General features: G+C 46.3%; 1 protein-coding gene across 1 annotated transcript; it reads right to left on the bottom strand.

Moving 5' to 3' along the window:
- Positions 1 to 3559: 3559 nt before the first annotated feature.
- LOC131187581 (uncharacterized protein K02A2.6-like) lies at positions 3560 to 19616 on the bottom strand. The gene is made up of 3 exons (XM_058161996.1): positions 18054 to 19616; positions 3778 to 3947; positions 3560 to 3687 (listed from the first exon to the last, which is right to left on the bottom strand). Exons 1-3 carry the CDS (start codon positions 19517 to 19519, stop codon positions 3560 to 3562), a joined length of 1764 nt encoding a protein of 587 aa, XP_058017979.1. The 5' UTR covers positions 19520 to 19616.
- Positions 19617 to 25714: the final 6098 nt, after the last annotated feature.

The raw sequence follows: 25714 nt of genomic DNA, 5'->3' as shown, positions 1-25714 counted from the left end.
GTTGATGGAATTGCTTGTGGAGTGCCAGCCTTCGATGAACTCATGAGTGTGGTGGGTGGTAGTGTGGCCGATGATTTTTTTGTGTTGCTCCAATTGGACTGGTGCTATTTGGTGTTGGTGTGGATAGAGATTAAGGATTTGGGATTGTGGCATTTGACTGCCAGCCGATGTTCATGGATCCTGGTCTTAATTGATGTGACGTTTGTCCCACGTACAGTAGAACTGTTTGCAATTGTTAACAGTTGTGCTTGGCAGTGTGCTGTTATTTGTAGTTCAGTTTCCAACTTTCATTTGCAATCTTGTGAGCACAAGAAGAGTTGTTTTAAGGTCAACAATTAATTGTTCTATTTTTACCACTGTTGTTGCTAGTTTTTTTAAATATTAGAACAAGTATCTGGGTATCAGTTTCACATTTAATAGTAAAACCGAGAAATCCCCATAACAACTTGGTTAGATCAAAGGATGCCACAGGACTGCTATTGTTGCTACAGGAGACAAACATAGTGTTCTGGAAATTCTTGACCAAGTAAAAGCTCTGAACTCAATGATACCAATCCAAATATTATTTATATAATGTTTAAATACATTATAGAAATATTGCTAAAATATGTTTAATCTTAAGTACAAAAATAGGATCAAACTGCAGTTAACTTTTTTCTCCACTAAGGGGGACCATTTCTCATTTTTCTAAATTACATTTTTTTCCTTCCTCTTTTTGGTAAAACCATTCAGTACAAAAACAACTCATCAAGTCCCTTATGCATGTTATCTTAGAGGGACTCTGTTTTATTTACTGAGGCTTAGTCCTTGATAGAGAGGCACGTCACTGCTTGAAGTAGCCCTGAAATGGTCCTAAAATCTGAATACTCTTGGAAAGGAGGAAGCCTCATTGGACATACAGAAATATAAAACAAATTTTCACAGATTCAGATGGGGATGGATTTCAGAAGATTCTACCAACCTAAAGTCATATGAAAAAAAAAATTCTGAGCACTGTGTATACAATTGGTTATTTTTAAAAAGGGTTCATATCGTAGAAATTTGCAATGAAAATGCATTAGAGAAAATTTATGTTAAAAAAAGAAAAAGAATTTGGAGAATATGCATGTTAAAAAGGAGGCATAGTGGGGAAATTTGCATAGAAAAGTTCTCTGGATTAGGAAAACTGTTACCATTTATAAATGCAGATTTTTTAAAAGGAATGTTTAAAAAACCCTCAATAGCTCAATAGATTAGAATGCTGTGCTATTAAAAACACACACCATAAAATGATATAATATACAAATAAATATATGGGCATACTAAAATAATAATACATTGAAGTGTATTAAACATTGCTAACGGTCCAGTTTTTTGAGATTTTATAATACAAATACAATATAATTATGTTGCACCTTTATATAAACTTTCCTTCTAATCATAAGTAATATTGTCCAAGAGATATAGTTTGCATTAAGTCTTTTCTTCTATAGGTTATCTTGTTAAGGCTGCATAATTTAAGCTAGATCATTTTTATAATAGTTTCCTTTTATTGACTGTAAGATCAACCTGTTAGTTGATAATGGTTAATATCATCAGAAGCTCTTGATCCCCAACATTCATTAGTGATCATTTGAGTGGCTATATAGACCTGTCTTTCGGGCTCTTGACCTGAGCCCTGAAGTCCAGCTCTTTAGCTCTTTACAGATAGTGCAGAAAAAGAAAAAAAAAGTAGATTGAAGACAAAGAAAAAAGATATATCATGGGGATGTCAAACTTGCGTCGTCATGGTGACGTCACATGACATATCCCCCCCTTCGCTAAATCGGGTGTGGGTGTGGCCAGCACGTGATGCATCCCTGATATATCACTTATATGTTCTAAAAAGGATAGGCAGAGACATTTTCCTTCCATCTCGCAATTTTAGAAGAATCAATTGAAACAAAATGCAACTAGATTCAAACCTGATACAAAATGTACTTATTTATTAAAACTCATAACTAAACTAAGGAATGATACAGCTATCATGTGCGATGGAGAAATTGATTTCCGGTCATTTTAAAAGGAAACTGAACAAATTCAGAGGATCAAAGCAGAATTGGTTTACTAATCTTTGTGCTCTAATGATATACTGCTTCCGGCATAACACAGGGACTACTAAGGAGTATCTGTTATAAGGGCTATCACACTTTTCATTCTTGTGAGCTTCAGAATGCAGTTAATTGATTTGCTGTGGTACACAGCATGCTGTGCTAGAACGTGGCTCGGATCTCAAAGGTCTTTTTTTAAACATTCTTTCAGAAACTATTCGCTTAATATATTCAACATCTATTTTGCATCACAAAAAATGAAAATAAGATTATTATTGCCTGCAAAAATGAACTGTTATTTAAAGATGATGATATCCATTGAGTTCTTCTGAAATATTATAATTCCTATGAACTGTTAAGTTTTTTTAAAAAAAACAAAATTTGAATTCATATTCCTTGAAAGGCTAATCAACATTCCGTTTATGTTTAAAAATATGAAAACTGTCTTGCAACATACTACATATAATTCTGTCTGTCCCAAGCATTACTAAAATGTAGGGAAGATTGACAAAGGTAATGATCAGCAGCTTCTTGGAAGCAGCAAGAGATGCCTAATGTATCTGAATCATTGTCCCAATTTTGAGTAGTGACTGCTTAGCAATGAAATGACTTCAGGGAGTTTCTTTCATGTCAAGAAGGAATAATTTACCATCAAGAGCTACTTTCTAATGATTTCAAATTGCTGACCCAGTGATGTCAGTGCTGGAAATAAAAGGATTAGTTGAAATGGAGGTATTGTGGTTCTATCCTGCCATAAGTTATATATACAGGTAAGAGAATATGAAACAGTTATTTAGTTTTTAAAAGTGAGCATAATTTTAAAATTAAACTTGTTTATAATTAAAGGGCACAAATAACAGAATAACAGAGTTGGAAGGGAACTTAGAGGTCTTCTCGTCCACCCCCCTGCTCAAGCAGAAAACCCTATACCATGTCAGACAAATGGTTGTCCAATCTCTTCTTAAAAACGTCCAGTGTTGGAGCACTCACAACTTCTGGAGGCAAGTTGTTCCATTTATTGATTGTTCTCACTGTCAGGAAATTTCTCCTTAGTTCTAAGTTGCTTCTCTCCTTGATTAGTTTCCACCCATTGCTTCTTGTTCTACCCTCAGGTGCTTTGGAGAATAGTTTGACACCCCCCCCTCTTCTTTGTGGCAGCCACTGGGATATTGGAACACTGCTATTTATGTCACCCCTAGTCCTTCTTTTCATTAAACTAGGCCTACCCAATTCTAGCAACCATTCTTCGTATATATTTTAGCCTTCAGTTCCCTAATCATCTTTATTGTTCTTCCCTGCATTCTTTCTAGAGTGTCAACATCTTTTTTATATATCATTGTGATAAAAAATAAAGTTCCAAGGGATAACCTTGTCAATGAATTGTACAGTTCTAATATGTGCTGTTTCTTGAAATATGAAGCTAATTTTTAGAAACTATTGATCTTTTGTCTGCTAGTCTGGGTACCATTTTTTATCAGGACAGAGAGAAGTTATATCGAAGCCGTTGTCACACTCTGAAGATCACATGGTTTGGAACAAACACCATTCCATGGGCCATATCTGAACCCCACTTCCAGTTTTGCAGCCCAATAATCCTTCAGGATCATGTTGGCAAAGTCTGACAGCATAATGCACATTTCAACAGCACTTTTCTAATGTGGTTGTGAAATGTACCCTCCATATATATATGAACGGCTGCATTCATTACCAAACTTATAAAACTCCACTTCCACCCCAGTACCTGTGAACTGCTGAAAATGCCCTTGTAAGAAAACATCCATAACAAGCTGAATTGGCCAGACAGGGCCCAGTCGCCCAGTAAGCCAAAATGTTGATATTCTGCGGCCATATCTCAAAGACAATAATTTGCCATGCTGACTAAGGGGGAAGGGATAAATAGAAAAAGGTTATCCAGATTGTGAAAACATTCTCATATTGTAATTTACATTGTCTTTTCTTGACTTGGCTTTGAAATAAAGTAAAGGCCAAAGGTGAAATATATAAGCTGTGGTTTAGTTTTGCTTAAGGCTGCTCAACAAATTGGCAATGCTTTGTTGGGAGCTCTAAATTGTTGTTCCACACCTAATAACATGTTGTAAGTTCAGAGTGATTTGGTTGCTGTGAGCCACGTTTTGGCCACAACATTCAACTATCTCTCACCTGTTCATGAGATTAAGCCCCCGTCAATTAAAAAGTGCCCCTCCCAAATGCTATCCCCACTCAATGCAGTGATGTTCGACATGGTGTTACCTTTTCATTCTCTGACCCTCTGAGACTAGAAAGCTGCAAATTTATTTAGGAGATTAGAAAGGACCAATGTGCACATATTTTGTGAGAGAATTATAGAAAATTTTGCAAGAACTGAATGACATACCTTAGGAAAAGATCTCCTAAATCAGGGGTGTCAAACTCGTGGCCTGTGGGCTGGGCGCTGGCCACGCCCATGCCCAGTTTAGCGAAGGGTGGAAAATGTCACAATATGTCACATGATGATGCCATGACAATGCGAGTTTGACACCCCTGTCCTAAATGATGGCCATTTGCTTGAACCTGGCTATGATCTGCTTTACCAGCTATAGGATAAAAAATAAAGACTTGGAATACAGCAATGTGTTTCGAGGTCTCAGGAAAAAGATTACATTTCTCCAGGAATATAAGAGATCAGAATTGTTTCATTGCCGGAACTGTTTATTTTCCCACTTTCTCCTTTTAGTGTTCTGATAGAGCATACAGGATGTTAGCTGAAGGCTTTTGCTGATATGAATTCTTTAAGAATAAAATTGTATAAAGTAACATTTACGCCTCAATATTTTAATCTCATGGGAAACTTTCTCTATCCCCGGTGAGTTTTTGCTTGCTGCCATCCAGGAGGCAATGAACAGAAGCATCTGTGATCACTTCCAATTGTACTTTGAGAACTTCATTATGTATAGAAAATGTCTTCATCAATAAAAGTGAAGGTGAATAAAATACTTCTTGCAATTAACAGGATGGGATGAGACTTCTGTCAGTTGATTCTGGTTTGTATTTACTGCCTTAGGCAATCTAAATATGTATACAAAAGTTAGGAAACATCAATATTGTATTTGTTTTGAGACTGCCTTGACGCCTGATATTATATGAAATCAACCTTGAGAAATTGATCTTGTTTATTGTGAAGGGATACAAGAACTCCACTGTTCCCCTCTTTATTATATCATAATTAACTGTTATATTTTCAGTACTTAGATTACACAATTATTTTTATATTTTCCTTTCTTTTAAACCTTTGTGAGATAGGAAAGCAAAAAAACGACAACCTAGTGCGCATTTTTAAACTTAAAAAAAGCAGGGAAGTAGAATATGGTCTTCCAAATATGTACAATAAAATGAATCCCTTTCCTAATTTAGCTTGCTCTCTTTTAAGGACTATATTCACTGCTTGGGGGCTCAGTGACCTTGCAGTCACAACCAGGAGTATTCCTAATGAGAAGTCAACAAATCAAAGTGATGGGTGTGACTGGTTGACTGAAGCCTATCCATTCTCAATGTGTATTGCATGTATTGCATACATATGGAATGAGGCTATAATTCTTTAGTAAGCACTATAATTCTTTAGTAAGCATGTTGATGTTGTTGACTTAATATCCCGATGTCTCTGGTCATAACATGTTTTAAATTTTGACCATTTCTCGAATGTTAGGTATTTCTAGAAGCACCTAATCAGGTTAGAGTGATCTATATGTTCTGGAAATTTTCAGGTTGTAAATTTACATGCAAGACTTCCCTTGAAGATGATTTGCAGTCTTCAAGAACATAGATTAACTGTCAGACTCATATTTCACACAAATTATAAAAGAACTGTACTGTTTTTGGAACCTGGTTACTTCTGGGTCAAAGTCAAGCATGAGTCGTTACTTCTAATATCCTGGAAGGCTTGGAACCCAATATCTGGTGGAGTATCTTTTCATATATCATGTCAGGGTAATGATGATTTAAAGCTGACCAACCCTTTGAGGCTGAGTCAGCAGGGTTATTGCCCTTTAAGAAGCTGCCTATATAAGGGAGGCCATTAGAGGGCATCTCTCTCTCTTTTCTGATGTTCTATTGCCATTATAGTTCTCCATATATTATCTCTCTGTGTATGTTTCATTTATAGAGTTGAAGATTGATTGATTGATTGATTGATTACCTGGCTTTGCTTAGCACGTATATGTATATATACTGTATATAACTTGTATACTGTATATAACTGTATATAACTTGTAGATAAATGAGCACACAATAGATTTAAGCTTAATGTTAACCGCTCCAATCTTGATTGTAGAAAATATGACTTCAGTAACAGAGTTGTTAATACTTGGAATATACTACCTGACTCTGTGGTCTCTTCCCAAAATCCCCGAAGCTTCAACCAAAAACTGTCTACTATTGACCTCACCCCATTCCTAAGAGGTCTGTAAGGGGCGTGCATAAGAGCACAAGCGTGCCTACCGTTCCTGTCCTATTGTTTTCTTTTGTTATATCCAATTAATATAGAAAACATATCTTTTCTTTTATGTACACTGAGAGCATATGCACCAAGACAAATTCTTTGTGTGTCCAATCACACTTGGCCAATAAAAAAATCTATTCTATTCTATTCTATTATTATATACTCATGCTTATATATATGCTTATATATTGTTTAGTTATTTCATGCTTATGCTTATATATACTCTGTGACAAAATAAAAAAAATAAAAATATAAACCACTGTTTGAAAGGCAAAACCTCTGTGTACTGTATTTTGTTCCTAGGTTGTCTAAAACTAGCAGTCACACTGTGCACATTCTGACATATCAACTACCCTTGTCTTAAAACCTTCTACAAAGAACTCCTAGTGCATCTCTTACATGGCAAGGAAGGCATGGTATCATTAGAAGACAACCCATTGTGGTAACATAATTTTGCAACGAGAAGGGCATGGTAAAGAAGAAGCCCACAGTGCCAACATCTGAGAAGAAGATGGAGACAAAGGAGCACTTTAAAAAGATTGGAGGTAAAACATCAAGCAATTGGAAGTGTTCTTTCCTATATTGTAGATTAAATGCTCTGTGGCACTGTGGAAAAAATAAAACCATCAAATACCCATTTTGTCTCCTGAAGGATGCAGAGCAGAAAAGCAGTAATAGGGAGAGGGCTGACCTTCTCCCTTCTCTGTCTGCCCAGTTCATTTTTGGTTTTCCTGATGGAAATGCTGGAATCATGGGGTCATTCTGGATTGCCCAAGGAATCCCCTGATATCTAAAATAATATTTGTTTCTTCATCACTTTATCAAGCAGTAAAGATGTATTCACAAAGGCAGAATTTTATATCATTAATGAACCAAGCATAACATGTTATTTGCATGTTATTTTTTTCCAAATGAAATACACGAGAAAGACAATCAGCCCGGTGAGATATTTTTTTATCACCTCTCTGATTCTATCTCAAGGTGGTATTATTAAATTGGGCAGAGGGCCTCAAGAAAACTTTCCTTTTTCTCTGGGTACAATCTTGGCAACGACAGGAGATGATTATGGAATGTAACCTGGGGAAGCTTTCTGTAAAATGTTAGAATATTACATACAGCCCAACTCCAGCTGAAGATAAAGCACCAGCCTCAGAGTTTGCAGAGATTTGGCACTGATTTATTGCAAAAGATAATTACATATTGACAGGGGATAATTCCTTTCAAAAGGGAATAAATTGATAGTGATTGAAAATGAACTTTATGAACCTGGATAATTCCAAAGAAGAAAATAAATATTGGTGCAGCAATTTTACCATCGGATCCTGATCAATCTGTCTTATACTGAGCCAGACGGTTGATCCATTGCCCAATATTGTTTCTCTGATTAGCATTAGCTCTTCTAGATTTTAAACAAAAGTATTTCCCTGATGTGTTACATTAGCTCCTTTCAGCTCGAGATGGGAGGAAAAAAACCCTTTTGTGCACAAAGCAAGTGCTGAGCCATTGAAAACAGCAGTCTCTGTAGCCAACTGTGATGATGCCCAAATAACAATACACATGCAATGATGTAATCACACAGATGGTACAAATTATGCATTTGTGTTGGGACATCTGCCACAACTATGCATTTCACAGCATTTGTATAATTATGTCATTCTGCTTGTGTTATTCATTGTCTCCCCTCGTCCCTCTGAGGATGCTTACATTGAAACTTAAGCATTCTTCGTCTCCTCCACAGTTGGCAGGGAATAACGAAGGAGGCGGAGGAGGCGGCAAGCGGGAAAGAGGCTGCTGGCCATTCCGACCCCAGGAGTTGTACTCTCACCTTCCCGGGCCGCCTGGTGAGCTCCTCGCGCCTCCACCCCTTGGGCAGGGAATAACGAAGGAGGCGGAGGAGGCGGCAAGCGGAAAGAGGCTGCTGGCGTTCCCGACCCCAGGAGTTGTACTCTCACCTTCCCGGGCCGCCTGGTGAGCTCCTCGCGCCTCCACCCCTTGGGCAGGGAATAACGAAGGAGGCGGAGGAGGCGGCAAGCGGAAAGAGGCTGCTGGCCGTTCCGACCCCAGGAGTTGTACTCTCACCTTCCCGGGCCGCCTGGTGAGCTCCTCGCCTCCACCCCTTGGCAGGGAATAACGAAGGGAGGCGGAGGAGGCGGCAAGCGGAAAGAGGCTGCTGGCGTTCCGACCCCAGGAGTTGTACTCTCGCCTTCCCGGGCCGCCTGGTGAGCTCCTCGCCTCCACCCCTTGGCAGGGAATAACGAAGGGAGGCGGAGGAGGCGGCGGCAAGCGGGAAAGAGGCTGCTGGCGTTCCGACCCCAGGAGTTGTACTCTCACCTTCCCGGGCCGCCTGGTGAGCTCCTCGCCTCCACCCCTTGGGCAGGGAATAACGAAGGAGGCGGAGGAGGCGGCAAGCGGAAAGAGGCTGCTGGCCATTCCGACCCCAGGAGTTGTACTCTCACCTTCCCGGGCCGCCTGGTGAGCTCCTCGCCTCCACCCCTTGGGCAGGGAATAACGAAGGAGGCGGAGGAGGCGGCAAGCGGAAAGAGGCTGCTGGCCATTCCGACCCCAGGAGTTGTACTCGCCTTCCCGGCCGCCTGGTGAGCTCCTCGCCTCCACCCCTTGGGCAGGGAATAACGAAGGAGGCGGAGGAGGCGGCAAGCGGAAAGAGGCTGCTGGCGTGCCCGACCCCAGGAGTTGTACTCTCACCTTCCCGGGCGCCTGGTGAGCTCCTCGCCTCCACCCCTTGGGCAGGGAATAACGAAGGAGGCGGAGGAGGCGGCAAGCGGAAAGAGGCTGCTGGCCATTCCGACCCCAGGAGTTGTACTCTCGCCTTCCCGGCCGCCTGGTGAGCTCCTCGCCTCCACCCCTTGGGCAGGGAATAACGAAGGAGGCGGAGGAGGCGGCAAGCGGAAAGAGGCTGCTGGCGTTCCCGACCCCAGGAGTTGTACTCTCACCTTCCCGGGCCGCCTGGTGAGCTCCTCGCGCCTCCACCCCTTGGGCAGGGAATAACGAAGGAGGCGGAGGAGGCGGCAAGCGGAAAGAGGCTGCTGGCCATTCCGACCCCAGGAGTTGTACTCTCGCCTTCCCGGCCGCCTGGTGAGCTCCTCGCCTCCACCCCTTGGCAGGGAATAACGAAGGGAGGGGCGGAGGAGGCGGCAAGCGGAAAGAGGCTGCTGGCCATTCCGACCCCAGGAGTTGTACTCTCGCCTTCCCGGCCGCCTGGTGAGCTCCTCGCGCCTCCACCCCTTGGGCAGGGAATAACGAAGGGAGGCGGAGGAGGCGGCAAGCGGAAAGAGGCTGCTGGCGTGCCCGACCCCAGGAGTTGTACTCTCACCTTCCCGGGCCGCCTGGTGAGCTCCTCGCCTCCACCCCTTGGGCAGGGAATAACGAAGGAGGCGGAGGAGGCGGCAAGCGGAAAGAGGCTGCTGGCCATTCCGACCCCAGGAGTTGTACTCGCCTTCCCGGCCGCCTGGTGAGCTCCTCGCCTCCACCCCTTGGCAGGGAATAACGAAGGAGGCGGAGGAGGCGGCAAGCGGAAAGAGGCTGCTGGCGTTCCGACCCCAGGAGTTGTACTCGCCTTCCCGGCCGCCTGGTGAGCTCCTCGCCTCCACCCCTTGGGCAGGGAATAACGAAGGGAGGCGGAGGAGGCGGCAAGCGGAAAGAGGCTGCTGGCGTGCCCGACCCCAGGAGTTGTACTCTCACCTTCCCGGGCCGCCTGGTGAGCTCCTCGCCTCCACCCCTTGGCAGGGAATAACGAAGGAGGCGGAGGAGGCGGCAAGCGGAAAGAGGCTGCTGGCCATTCCGACCCCAGGAGTTGTACTCGCCTTCCCGGGCCGCCTGGTGAGCTCCTCGCCTCCACCCCTTGGCAGGGAATAACGAAGGAGGCGGAGGAGGCGGCAAGCGGAAAGAGGCTGCTGGCCATTCCGACCCCAGGAGTTGTACTCGCCTTCCCGGCCGCCTGGTGAGCTCCTCGCCTCCACCCCTTGGGCAGGGAATAACGAAGGAGGCGGAGGAGGCGGCAAGCGGGAAAGAGGCTGCTGGCCATTCCGACCCCAGGAGTTGTACTCTCACCTTCCCGGGCCGCCTGGTGAGCTCCTCGCGCCTCCACCCCTTGGGCAGGGAATAACGAAGGAGGCGGAGGAGGCGGCAAGCGGAAAGAGGCTGCTGGCGTTCCCGACCCCAGGAGTTGTACTCTCACCTTCCCGGGCCGCCTGGTGAGCTCCTCGCGCCTCCACCCCTTGGCAGGGAATAACGAAGGAGGCGGAGGAGGCGGCGGCAAGCGGAAAGAGGCTGCTGGCCATTCCGACCCCAGGAGTTGTACTCTCACCTTCCCGGGCCGCCTGGTGAGCTCCTCGCGCCTCCACCCCTTGGCAGGGAATAACGAAGGGAGGGGCGGAGGAGGCGGCAAGCGGAAAGAGGCTGCTGGCCGTTCCCGACCCCAGGAGTTGTACTCGCCTTCCCGGGCGCCTGGTGAGCTCCTCGCCTCCACCCCTTGGGCAGGGAATAACGAAGGAGGCGGAGGAGGCGGCAAGCGGAAAGAGGCTGCTGGCCATTCCGACCCCAGGAGTTGTACTCGCCTTCCCGGGCGCCTGGTGAGCTCCTCGCCTCCACCCCTTGGCAGGGAATAACGAAGGAGGCGGAGGAGGCGGCAAGCGGGAAAGAGGCTGCTGGCCATTCCGACCCCAGGAGTTGTACTCTCACCTTCCCGGGCGCCTGGTGAGCTCCTCGCCTCCACCCCTTGGGCAGGGAATAACGAAGGAGGCGGAGGAGGCGGCAAGCGGAAAGAGGCTGCTGGCGTTCCCGACCCCAGGAGTTGTACTCTCACCTTCCCGGGCGCCTGGTGAGCTCCTCGCCTCCACCCCTTGGCAGGGAATAACGAAGGAGGCGGAGGAGGCGGCGGCAAGCGGAAAGAGGCTGCTGGCCATTCCGACCCCAGGAGTTGTACTCTCACCTTCCCGGGCGCCTGGTGAGCTCCTCGCCTCCACCCCTTGGCAGGGAATAACGAAGGAGGGGCGGAGGAGGCGGCAAGCGGAAAGAGGCTGCTGGCCGTTCCCGACCCCAGGAGTTGTACTCGCCTTCCCGGGCGCCTGGTGAGCTCCTCGCCTCCACCCCTTGGGCAGGGAATAACGAAGGAGGGGCGGAGGAGGCGGCGGGAAAGAGGCTGCTGGCGTTCCGACCCCAGGAGTTGTACTCTCGCCTTCCCGGGCCGCCTGGTGAGCTCCTCGCGCCTCCACCCCTTGGGCAGGGAATAACGAAGGAGGCGGAGGAGGCGGCGGCAAGCGGGAAAGAGGCTGCTGGCCATTCCCGACCCCAGGAGTTGTACTCTCGCCTTCCCGGGGCCGCCTGGTGAGCTCCTCGCGCCTCCACCCCTTGGGCAGGGAATAACGAAGGGAGGGGGCGGAGGAGGCGGCGGCAAGCGGGAAAGAGGCTGCTGGCGTGCCCGACCCCAGGAGTTGTACTCTCACCTTCCCGGGCCGCCTGGTGAGCTCCTCGCGCCTCCACCCCTTGGCAGGGAATAACGAAGGAGGCGGAGGAGGCGGCGGCAAGCGGAAAGAGGCTGCTGGCGTTCCGACCCCAGGAGTTGTACTCTCGCCTTCCCGGGCGCCTGGTGAGCTCCTCGCCTCCACCCCTTGGCAGGGAATAACGAAGGGAGGCGGAGGAGGCGGCAAGCGGGAAAGAGGCTGCTGGCGTTCCGACCCCAGGAGTTGTACTCGCCTTCCCGGGCCGCCTGGTGAGCTCCTCGCGCCTCCACCCCTTGGGCAGGGAATAACGAAGGAGGCGGAGGAGGCGGCGGCAAGCGGGAAAGAGGCTGCTGGCGTGCCCGACCCCAGGAGTTGTACTCTCGCCTTCCCGGGCGCCTGGTGAGCTCCTCGCGCCTCCACCCCTTGGCAGGGAATAACGAAGGGAGGCGGAGGAGGCGGCAAGCGGAAAGAGGCTGCTGGCGTTCCCGACCCCAGGAGTTGTACTCGCCTTCCCCGGGCCGCCTGGTGAGCTCCTCGCGCCTCCACCCCTTGGGCAGGGAATAACGAAGGGAGGGGGCGGAGGAGGCGGCGGCAAGCGGGAAAGAGGCTGCTGGCCGTTCCCGACCCCAGGAGTTGTACTCTCGCCTTCCCCGGGCCGCCTGGTGAGCTCCTCGCGCCTCCACCCCTTGGGCAGGGAATAACGAAGGGAGGGGGCGGAGGAGGCGGCGGCAAGCGGGAAAGAGGCTGCTGGCGTTCCCGACCCCAGGAGTTGTACTCTCGCCTTCCCGGGCCGCCTGGTGAGCTCCTCGCGCCTCCACCCCTTGGCAGGGAATAACGAAGGAGGCGGGGGAGGCGGCGGCAAGCGGGAAAGAGGCTGCTGGCCGTCCCCGACCCCAGGAGTTGTACCCTCGCCTTCCCCGGGCCGCCTGGTGAGCTCCTCGCGCCTCCACCCCTTCGGCAGGGAATAACGAAGGGAGGGGGCGGAGGAGGCGGCGGCAAGCGGGAAAGAGGCTGCTGGCCGTTCCCGACCCCAGGAGTTGAATATGAAACATTTTCCCCCCTTAAATGAAGATGATATCCACATATTGTTGCTTTTTAGTAGACTGACTGTATCCATCTGTATTGTAATGTCCCAGGTTTTCAGGCCTCTGATATAGTCTATTTACCACGAGTCACCAGAAATGGCAGCACAAGAAACGCAAGATAGCAAGTGAGTGTAGAAGATTTCAAACACGGTGGGAAAATGAATATTTCTTTAAAGAAATCAACGGAAAGTGTGTCTGTTTGATTTGCAATGAAGATGTTGCCGTGATGAAAGAGTATAATGTCCATCGGCACTATGAGACCAAGTTTGACACCAAATGAATGAATATGAAACATTTTCCCCTTAAATGAAGATGATATCCACATATTGTTGCTTTTAGTAGACTGACTGTATCCATCTGTATTGTAATGTCCCAGGTTTTCAGGCCTCTGATATAGTCTATTTACCACGAGTCACCAGAAATGGCAGCACCGAAGAAACGCAAGATAGCAAGTGAGTGTAGAAGATTTCAAACACGGTGGGAAAATGAATATTTCTTTAAAGAAATCAACGGAAAGTGTGTCTGTTTGATTTGCAATGAAGATGTTGCCGTGATGAAAGAGTATAATGTCCATCGGCACTATGAGACCAAGCATCAGAGCTACGCATCGTACACAGGTGCCAAACGAGCACAGAAATTCAAGCAAATGGCAGCTAGCCTGCAAGCTCAACAACAGTTTTTATTTCGTGCTAACAAAATACAGGAAAACGCCACAGCAGCAAGCTATGAAGTCGCAAAACTTATTGCCCAGCATGGCAAACCGTTCTCAGATGGTGATTTCATAAAGCAGCGCCTCATCAAAGTCACAGAAGTAATGTGCCCGGAAAAAGTGCAGGATTTCAACAACGTGACCTTATCCAGAAATACAGTGGTGCGGAGAATCGAGGACTTGTCAGCTAACCTGAAACTTCAGCTGAGAGAGAAAGCTTGTGCTTTTGATTTTTACTCGATAGCATGCGATGAGAGCACAGGCATACAGACACCGCACAGCTTTTAATTTTTGCGAGTCAATGATAATTTTGGTGTACGGAGGAGCTGCTTGATATGATGAGCCTAAAAGGCACAACGACAGGTGGAAATATTTTTGACGCTGTGTCAGAGGCAGTTGAAAAGATGGGGCTTAAATGGGACAAGCTCTGTGGAGTAACAACGGATGGAGCTCCGGCCATGACGGGTGAGCGCAAAGGAATGGCATCCATGGTGTGCGTCAAGGTAAAGAGAGCGGAGGTGAGGCTGTTAGGATGCACTGTATAATCCACCAAGAAGCACTGTGTGCCAAGACTGTGCAGCTGGGCGATGTGATGAACACTGTTGTAAAACTGTCAACATAATTCGAGCTAGAGGACTGTACCACAGGAATTTCAAGCTTTCTTATCTGACATGGATGCTGAATACGGGATGTACTCTACCACTCTGATGTGCGCTGGCTCAGCCGTGGCTCTGTGCTGCAGCGGTTTTATTCGCTGAGATCAGAAATCGACAATTTTTGAAAGAGAAGGACCGACCTCTTCATGAACTGAGTGACCCTCTGTGGCTGGCAGACCTGGCATTTTAGTTGATCTTACTCATCATCTGAATACACTGAACAAGAACCTACAAGGCAAAGAACAGCTGGTATCACACCTGTATGCGCACATGAAAGCCTTCTGTGTAAAGCTCCGCCTGTTTGAGACACAACTCTGAAGCTTTAATGCTGTACACTTCCCTCGCTGTCTGAAATCAAGTCTGCTTTTCCAAAGGCAGACCTTTCTGCTAAAAGGAGAAATATGTTTCTGTAATTACATCTCTCGTGACAGAATTCAACCAGCGTTTTCAAGATTTTTCTGTCATTGAAAAACAAATCAAGCTGTTCTCGACCCCCTTCCTGGTGGATGCAGAAGAAGTGGAGGAGAGTCTGCAGTTAGAACTGATTGAAATGCAATGTGATGATTCTCTGAAGAGTCAACATCAGCTTCTCTCCCTCCCTGACTTCTATCAGAATTTGGATCATGCCAAGTTTCCTCTGATGAGACGCCATGCAAAAAGAATGATGAGCCTGTTCGGCTCAACATACATATGTGAACAAACATTTTCTCTGTTAAATCAGAACAAAAGCAGACTGAGATCCAGAATGACTGTGAAGTCCTTCGTGTCTCAACCACCAAACTTTCTCCTGACATCCCAGCCATCCTTCAATCCAAAGGACAGCATCACTGCTCCCACTGAGAGCAATGTTCTTCACATTATAGGCGAGTTAGAAATACACACAGTAATCATGTGTCAATATGTCACCTCTTGTGTGTGGCCCGGGCCACACATGAATTTACTAGGCTTATATACTGTTTGTTGTCCAGCCGCATGCCTTTCTGAATAATTATATTTAAAATTGGCATAAATAGTTGGATTTTAAATTGGGGTTTTATTAATATTTTAAATTTTAAATTTATTTTAATTTAATTTTAAATGGGGTTTTAGTTTTTATATATTTTAACTTTTCAGGCTAGTTTTAAAATAAGTTTTTTAATTTGCATTTTAAATTGTATATTGTATCACCTGTTTTATTTTTGCCTGTACACCGCCCTGAGTCCTTCGGGAGAAGGGCGGTATAAAAATTAAATAAATAAATAAATAAATAAATAAATAAATAAAAATATTACATTAAAAATCAACATAACACAAACACACACGTACACAAACATAGAGATACACATGCACATATATATAACTCACACACATATAGTATACTTAAGCCTAAACTGTGCATAGGGACTACCCAGACGGCTGAAAAAAGTGATTTCTGACAGGTTCTCACACTTTTGACTGGTCCTCACACGTACAACTATCTTTACATTTTGCACCCTATCTTGTAACCGTGGTGAAGAGAAGCAGTTGTGAAATGAGTGATATGGTTGTTAAAAATGCTGCAATGGGCATAAATGTGAGGATGGTCATAAGTGTGAGGACTGGTCAAAAATTACTTTTTTTAGCCCTCTGAGTAGTTTCTATGCCCATAGCCACATCCACTCAGTCACATGAGCAGTTAGCCACGCCCACCAGTCACATGACCACCAAGCCACACCCCAAAATAAGCCACGCCCATCCATTCCCCCCCCCCCCGGTGGCCCGGGCCTTTGCTTATTTTTCTGTATTTGGCCCTCACTCAAAAAAGTTTGGACACCCCTGGTATACACAAACAAATGTCATAGATAAAAGGAAACAATAGGACAGGAACGGTAGGCACATTTGTGCTCTTATGCACGCCCCTTATAGTCCTCTCAGGAATGGGGTGAGGTCAATAGTAGACAGTTTTTGGTTGAAGATTTTGGGATTTTGAGTAGAGACTATGGAGTCAGGTAATGAGTTCCAAGCATTAACAACTCTGTTACAGAAGTCATATTTTCTGCAATCAAGTTTGAAGCGATTGACATTTAGCTTGAATCTATTTTTTTGCTCTTATAATATTGCGATTGAAGCTGAAGTAGTCTTTTATAGGAAGGATATTGTAATAGATGATTTTGTGTGTTAAACACAGGTCATGTCTAAGTCGACGGAGTTGTAAGTTTTCTAATCCCAGGATCTCTGGTGTTTTTAAAGAAGAGAATGGATAGTCATCCTTTGCAAATGATTTAAATGGCCGTTTTGAATGCTGAAGAGCATTGGACAGGTGGTCTGTTCTAGTTCTATAATTCTGTGATTCTAGGATATAGATAAGCTATAATATCTCAACATTTATAAAAGCAGGGGCAAAGACTTGTGAAGCGGAAGAGAGGCAGGTGGTGCCCATAACAGAAGCTTCTTCAGTTGGACTTTTATTTCCTAAGATCTCTGGGATAGACCCTCAAAAAATGAAAGGGAATGATGGCCACCATTTGAACTCTGCCTCCATTCCACCTAAAAGGCCATTGCCATTAACTGCCTCGTGAGAAGAATCCTAAAAGTTTGTTTATTTTTAAATAATAGTGGTTGCCTTTTTATTTTAAATCATTTATCTTGAAAAATAGAGATAATTGTGGTAAATAAAAATAACTCCACTGTTGTATGGAACAGGTTTTTTTAAACAAAGTTTGTTGCACTAGATTGCATGGGTTAATGCATTTAAAAAAATAATCTAACTCCTGCACCAGCTTTTTGTTATTTTTTCGTGCATGGGGATAAGGATGGGTCAGGGCTCTGTATGTTTATCCATGACCTTGCAGAGCCTTTAATCATGCAGGGAAAAATATTCATGAAATTGTGTAAAGGGCTTCTTTTAGCCTCAATACTGCAAGGGTAATGACTGAAGAATGTATGGGATAGAAGAGTCAGTATCCATGGCTCCATTTTTCTAATTACCTGTGAATTAGTATCTGTTTCAGGTATATCTAAAAGGAGGAAGATGTTCATCCCTTGTTAAGATAACATTTAAAGCTTAAAGATTATTTCAGGCTGAGTAATTTCTCTTTACATATGTCAGTTTTCCCGAGAATGGGAGTTTGACTTGAGTAAGATTTAGGGAAGGAGGGTGTTAGATTCGGGCAATAACGAGGCAGGAGACCAGGATAGTGACAACAGCTCTTTACTATATGGTGAACCCAGCAACCAGTGCCCGGGAAAACCTCTCCTTATATACAGTTTAGCCGGTGGCTTCAACCAATCAGCAACGTGCTTTTTTCCCGCCAAAACTTTTAAAGATACATTACACTCCTTCCCTCCCAGAAAACACTTTACCACTATTTACATAATATTTACATCTTATTTTTCGACGTAATCACGCAAGTAGACTGGGCGTCTCCTGACTCTTTCAGACCTGCGCAATTCATTCTCTGGGAGTGAGTCGAGCTGGCCGGAGGGACTGTTTGTTCCTCTCAGCTCCTCCTCTAGGCCATCCGGCCCTGGATTATTTGCAGAGTCTTCCCTGCTGTCCTCAGGATGAACCAGTTGGCGTCGCTGGACCTCCCGGCACTCAGATAAGTCCCGTGTTAGCTCCGGGTTTGAGTCAGCTGTGGGTTCCAACATTGAATAGTCAGGGCATGTTTCGTCTGATTCTGTATTACCTGTTATGCGTTTTCTTATCTGGTCTATGTGGCGCTTCCATACCCGGCCATCCCCCAACTCTATTAGATATGACTTTGGTCCTGTTATTTCTAGGATTGTTCCTGCTAACCAGGTCGGGCCCTCGCTGTAGTTGTGTGCCCACACTAGGTCGCCTGTTGCCATCTCTCTTGTTTTACCGTGTACCCCTTTGTAACCGTCTGGTGTGTAGTTTGGGTTTAAACGGTCTAGTGGGCACCTAAGCTTCCGACCCATTAATAGTTCGGCCGGGCTGCGGCCAGTTGTGACACAGGGGGTTCTGTGTTGGACTGCTAGGAATGTATCGATTTTTGTTTGCCAATCGCCTGGCTTGATTCTGGACAATGCTTCCTTTGCGCTCCGAACGAAACGTTCTGCAAGGCCGTTCGTCGCAGGGTGGAAAGGCGCCGAGAGGACATGCCGGATGCCCTCCTCTGCCAAGTACCCCTCAAACTGGGTTGCCATGAATTGCGGGCCGTTATCGGAGACTAAAGTGTCGGGCAACCCATGGGTTACAAATAGGTGCCGTAGGACTGAGATCACGGCCTCGGCTGTCATGGATCTCATGAGAATGATTTCCAGCCATTTGGAGTAGGCATCGACTACTACCAGAAAGGTTTGGCCGTGGAAGGGGCCGGCAAAATCGATATGGATCCTAGACCAGGGGCCCTGGGGTCTCTCCCATTCCCGAATCGGGGCCGTTGGGGGTAGCGGTCTGGACTCCTGGCAGGCCTGGCATTTCCCTACCCTTTCAGCAATTTCTGAGTCCATTAAGGGCCACCACACATAGCTTCTTGCTAGACCCTTCATTCGCACGATCCCTGGGTGACCTTCGTGAAGGAGATCCAATACCTTTTTCCTCAATTTCTCCGGGATCACCACTCGATCCCCCCATAGCAGGCACCCCCCTTGGGCCGAGAGTTCCCCACGTTTTTTTACAAACTCTTTAAAACGCTCGCCCGGCGCAGCGGGCCAACCTCTTTGTACCCAACCAATTACAGTTCTTATTGTAATGTCCTTATACGAAGCCTGAGCCACCTCTTTGGATGTGACTGGGCCAGAGTCCAAAGAGTCAATTAGCAGAACTGGTATCCCCGGAGTGGGGTCTTCGATAGTCTCTGGTAACGGGCATCTGCTCAGGGCGTCTGCATGCCCTAATTCCTTTCCTGGCCGGTGTAGTAATTTGTAAGAATACGCTGCCAGGAAGATAGTCCATCGGGTCAGTCTTGGCGAAAGTGCCACGGGCGTTGGGCGGTCGCCTGCCAGCAGACCTAGCAAAGGTCTATGGTCCGTGATGATTTCAAAATCACGACCAAATACATACTCATGGAATTTCTTTACTCCTGAGACTATAGCCAAGGCTTCCTTATCAAGCTGGCTATAATTCCTTTCAGTTGATGACATGGTTCGGGAGTAGTATGCAATAGGGGCTTCTGTGCCATTTGGTAACCTGTGGCTGAGCACAGCCCCCACCCCATAGGGAGATGCATCGCAGCTTAACACTAATGGCAGCGTGCCACTGTATTGGATAAGGACGCTATCACTCGTTAGGAGATTCTTTACCCTTGAATGCCCTAGCTTCCGCCTTTCCCCAAGACCATGCAGCCGTCTTTGCTAGTAATTTATGCAGCGGCTCGGCTACTGTTGCCTTATTCCTTAAGAATACCGCGTAGAAGTTGACCAGACCTAAGAATGCCTGTAACTCCGTTTTGGTCTTTGGAACCGGGGCCTTCCTGATGGCCCGTACCTTGCTCTCAGTGGGGTGAATCCCTTCCCTGTCTATCCGGTAGCCCAGGAATTCCACAGACTCAACCCCGATCTGGCATTTGTTTAGTTTAACCGTGAGACCGGCAGACCGGAAAATGCCCAAAACTTTTCGCAGCCTTGCCCCTAATTCTTCTAGATTCTCAGCGGATACCAGTACATCGTCAAAGTATGGTACCACCCCTGGTAGGCCCTGCAATAGCCGCTCCATCAGGTTCTGAAATAACCCTGGAGCCACACTAACCCCAAACTGTAACCGGGTACACTTAAAAGCCCCTCTGTGAGTCACAATTGTCTGCGCTTCGGCTGTGCTGCTATCTACGGGCAGCTGTTGATAGGCTTGGGCCAAGTCTAGCTTGGCAAAAACTTGCCCTTGCCCTATTGAGTGCAGTAAGTGCTGTACCACCGGAACGGGGTAAGCACTCTTTTGCAACGCTTTGTTAAGCGTTGCCTTGTAGTCAGCGCAAATCCGGACTGACCCGTCCGGTTTGACTGGGGTGACTATAGGGGTCTCCCACTTAGCATGGTCAACTGGCACTAGAATTCCCTGGTTTACTAGCTTGTCCAGTTCCCGGTCAATCCTGGGCTTTAGGGCGAATGGGACCCTTCTAGCCTTTAGACGGATAGGGGCAACTTGGGGGTCTAGGTTAAACGAGATAGGGGTCCCCGTGTACTTGCCCAGGCAGTCTCTGAAAACGTCCCCAAATTCTTTCACGAGTGCGTCTTTGAGGTCGACTTCGTTTCTGAAGATTCCAGTCACTCCCATGCCCAATGCTCGGAACCAGTCCAGTCCCAACAAGCTTGGCAGGGTCCCATCGACGATGGTGATGGGCAGAGTTTTCTTGTATTGTCCATACTCGACGTGGACGGACGTTACCCCTCGGACGGGGATGCGATTCCCCTGGTAGTCCTGTACCTTTAATTTCTGTGGTTGCAGTTTGCGCTTTGCGATGGTGGGTAAGGCTCTCACGAGAGTGTCCCAGGACATGATCGTGATCGCTGAGCCGGTATCCACCTCCAATCGGCACGGCACCCCCTCAATCTTTGCCTTTGTAAAGATTTTTTTCTCTAGGCGAGTTGATGCGTGACCCACTCTCACGACAGTCTGATTCAACTTCGCGCCTTTTTTAAACTGACCACTCGCGGGCCGCTTCGCCGTTCCCGCGCTCTGATTGGCCGGTTTGAATTTTTGGCGGGAAGGTTGGGGAGCTCGACAGACCTGTGCTAGGTGCCCCTTCCTTTCGCATCGCCGACAAGTTGCATCTTTAAATCTGCATTGTTGTCGTTGGTGTTGCCCTCCGCAACTCGCGCAGTCGCCCCGGTCGTCTTTCTCCGGCCTCCCGGTGTGGAAGACTCCTTCCTCCTCCTCACCGTCCGATTCGGCCTGGACCTCTTCATTGTGGACCGGGGTTGATTTCGCACCAGCCGTTGGTGCGACCTGCTTTTGTAGGGTTTCCGCCGCTTGGGTAGACATCTCGTGAGCCCTGGCTTCGTCCAAGGCGTTTGCCAGCGTTAGGTTGCTTTTAGACAGCAGCCGCCTCCGCAAACGGATGTCCCTGACCCCGCGGATGAGTTGCTCCAGCAATGCCTCGTCCAAGTCTCGGTACTTGCAATGTTTTGAGGCTTTCCTCAGGGCGGCCATGTATGCGCTGATGGACTCGCCTTCTTGCTGTCTGCGCTCCCCGAATTCGAACCGTTGCACATACTTGGATGGCATTGGTGCAAAATGGGCTTTTAGTAAAGTCTGCAGAGTTTGCCACGGTACCGACTGTACCGGCGTTGGCTCAGCCAGGGATTCTGCGGTGTCGAAAACATCTGGACCGCAGTGGCTCAGGAAATAGGCTCGTTTCCTGTTGTCTGAAACTCCTTGAAGTTCGTTCGCCTCGAGGAAACACTCGAAGCGAGCCATGTATGACCCCCATTTTTCCTTAGCTGGGTCGAATGGCGCTGGCGGTGTGTAGCCGGACATCGCTGCTTTCCGCCCTTGTTTTGCTGGGTTCGCGTCTTCCTGGTGAGTTCAGCTCTTTTCCTGGCGCTCTTAGCCTCGAGATCCCACCTTCGTCGCCAGTGTTAGATTCGGGCAATAACGAGGCAGGAGACCAGGATAGTGACAACAGCTCTTTACTATATGGTGAACCCAGCAACCAGTGCCCGGGAAAACCTCTCCTTATATACAGTTTAGCTGGTGGCTTCAATCAATCAGCAACGTGCTTTTTTCCCGCCAAAACTTTTAAAGATACATTACAGAGGGCTTTGTAACTGCAGCGGAAATAAGATTTATTTACAGGAAATCATTATAGGAATATGAAAGCTTAGCACCTACCTAAGGAGGACACTTCAAGAGCACATTCCTTGTGCATGATTTACCTGAAAAGAAAGGCAAGAAAGTGATACATTAGGCCAAGAGCAGGCAAAGTGACAAATAAAAAGGAGAAAAAGAGAAAACCTGTGACTATCTAGCCCAGGAGTCTCCAACCTTAGCAACTTTAAGCCTGGAGGACTTCAACTCCCAGAATTCTTCAACTTTGCTTGGCTGGGGAATTCTGGGAGTTGAAGTCCTCCAGGCTTAAAATTGCCAAGGTTGGAGACCCCTGATCTAGCCCACTGTTAGCATCTGGTGGTCAATAGATCATGAGGTCCTGAAGAGTCAGTGCCATTGGAATTGGATACCCAACAAAACTAAAAATAAATATTTCTCCACTTCAGCAACTTTAAGATATGTGGAGTTCAACTCTGCACTGTGGTAGCTGCAGGAGTTTATTTGGGAATGTTAAAGAAATGATTTGCTGCTATATTCCTGTGGGATTTATTCCTTCCTTCCTTCCTTCCTTCCTTCCTTCCTTCCTTCCTTCCTTCCTTCCTTCCTTCCTTCCTTCCCCATTTAGCCAATAGCCCTAGAATTCCCAAGTGTTCCCTGTCCAAATAGTAGCCCTGGCCAGTCATGCTTAGCTTTGAACATCACTTCTGTGCTTCCATCTGGTGAGGTTTATTAAGAGAACCCTTGAAAATGTAAGATGATTGTTTCCTCCCACTCCTTGACATTTAAAGGAAAAAAAAAACACCCTTTATTTGTTTCTCCATATTGCTGTCACAGTGTGCATTTAATTTGTTCCTTTTTTTACCTTTCTTATGTATTTCAGTGCTAATTTTGATTTTAAAAATTGAGGGCTTGTTCCCTAAGGGTCCCAGCTTATTGAAAACAGAAAATATGTTCTCTACCTTGAAAACAAATACACAGTAATTTTTCCTTCGTTCCTCACAGTTAAATCTAGACTATTATTTTCTATGAAACAGGGTCTCATTATGAATCATAAGGTATTTTCATAAGGTAACTAAGTGAAAAAATAAAGAGACATAAAACAGAGTGTTAGGAGTTATATAATAAAAGGGCTGATCGCAGCAAAATACTTTATGCCACCTGGCTTGAAATTTTGGGCTTGGACAACCTAGAACTACGCCACATACTATCCGACCTAAGCGTAGTACACAAAATTATCTGCTACAATGTCCTACCTGTCACTCAGGGGTGGGTTCTACTTACCTTTAGTACCAGTTGGCAGTGGGAGCGCGTGCACGCTTTGTGCATGCGCAAATCACCCATGATGACATTGTGGCGGGTGGGTGGAGATTCCTGCCGATTTTACTACTCGTTCTATAGAACCGGACAGAACCGGGAGCAACCCACCACTGCTCTAAAATGACTACTTCAGCTTCAGCCGCAATAATACACGAGCACACAATAGATAGAAACTCAAGGTAAACCCCTCCAAACTCAATTGCAGATAATACAACTTCAGCAACAGAGTAGTCAATGCCTGGAATGTACTACAGTACCTGACTTTGTGGTTACATCCTCAAACCCCCATAACTTTAAGCTTAAACTGTCTATTGTTGACCTCACCCCATTCCTAAGAGGTCTGTAAGGGGCATGCAAAGTGCACCAGCGTGCCTTTCGCCCCTGTCCTATTTTCCCTATTTATTCGTACCCATTTCCTGTATTCATATCCATGTTTATACTTATTCCTGTTATCTCGTACATATTTGACAAAATAAATAAATAAAAATGAAAATTACAATTCATTCAAAGCTTTGGAGAAAAGCTTTGGCCCATTGGAAAAGCTCAGGAGTCCTTTTGTTGGATGTAGAGGCCAGGTTTGATTGTTCTCAAGCATTGATAAGTGTCAATCCAAAGAGGAAGAGAGACTATTTGCAGGATGCAGTTCTGGTTGTGAAGATGGACTTTGTCCCTAACCAATTTACAGCTGTCATTTCACCAGAAATTGTAAGGAGCTTTCTTTTTTTTGACTCTGGCAAAAATGGAGCTTTCTCTTTCTCTTCCTCCATTCTGTCTAAAACACTGCTTGTGCATATGCAGGGCCGCGGTGTGGCTCAGGCTGTAAGAAGCCTGTTATTAAAACACAGCTGCCTGCAATTACTGCAGGTTCTAGTCCCACCAGATCCAAGGTTGACTCAGCCTTCCATCCTTTATAAGGTAGGTAAAATGAGGACCCAGATTGTTGGGGGGGGGCAATAAGTTGACTTTGTAAATATACAAATAGAATGAGACTATTGCCTTACACACTGTAAGCCGCCCTGAGTCTTCAGAGAAGGGCGGGATATAAATGTAAATAATAATAATAAAAAAATATGGAGCTTCTTGCTCTTGCATGCTTGCCTGCTGCTTGCTCAGCTTGGTCCACAATGAGCTGTGGCCCCGGGCCACAAACGGGGCTTGGGGAACCCCTGATCTAAAAGAGTCTCTTTTGCCATTGAACAATTCTTATTATTTAATAAAATCATATTAATTAATAAAGGGAATCCTGATGTTTTTCCGCCATGGATCTCCTCGTACAACATTCTGCATAAAGCATTTGCAGATTTGAAGAAGGAGAACAGATTCGTAGTAGAAGACATTGGCATAGACCCTGACATCCTGAGAAAAGACATAATTCACAGGCTACTTCCACTATAGATGTGTGCAATGGTACCCTCACTGTTTTCCAGTCTTCTTTGTCTTCCAGAAAACTGTCTGAATGGTTGGTAAACAGTTGGTAAACACTCTCTAAACAAGAAGTGTAGCTGCATCTGAAATGCTAAGGGTTTGCTGCAGGCAGTTACACAAAATGGCTATTCTACACAATGTAACAATCCTTCCTACTCCCTGAAAATTCTGATAAATAATGTGCCTGTTGTGGTCCGTCAGCAGCCTACGGAGTTGGCAATGGAGTCGGATAGTGATGAGGCTGAGGTGAGGCCAGGGCCATTGGGAAGTCCGGTGCAGACTCCAGAGTCTCCAGAGACTGATAGTAGTGATGCAGAGGAACAGGAGGAGCCTGTTCCTAATGCACACATGAGAAGAGCTGCCAGAAGGCAAGAGCAGCTCAAGCAGAGAGGTCAACTCGGGAGTTGGGCCAAAAGATGATTGGCCTCTCCCATAAGGCTTAAAACAGACCAGCACCAGTGTTTCAGCTTTGCCGGAAAACAATGTTGTAGCTGTGTCTTCTGCTTCGTCTTCTGCTTCATATACGTCTTTGTTTTTGTGGCTTCTGGACATTTGCCAGGAAGGACCTTTGGTGGTTTGCCTAATTGGAATAAGGTTTGTGAGATAACTGAGGAATTTGTGTTAGGATGCATTTGTTTTAGAGTTGAACGACGCTGGGAATGAAGTAATTCCCAGCTGTTTGAATAAAGTTTGTTTTTCCACAGACTAAGTTTATTACTACCTACTTGGGCCTGGGACACAACAGGTCTCAGGGAAGTTGTGCGTTAGCACTTGGCCACCATAGGTGTCCCCAACATGAGTCTCATGTCACACCCACCATGGCCACGCCCTAT

This window comes from Ahaetulla prasina, chromosome 1, assembly GCF_028640845.1.
Source record: "Ahaetulla prasina isolate Xishuangbanna chromosome 1, ASM2864084v1, whole genome shotgun sequence".
Lineage (NCBI taxonomy): Eukaryota > Metazoa > Chordata > Lepidosauria > Squamata > Colubridae > Ahaetulla > Ahaetulla prasina.
Note: the sequence above shows the minus strand (reverse complement) of the source record. Positions and strands in the feature narration are given on the sequence as shown.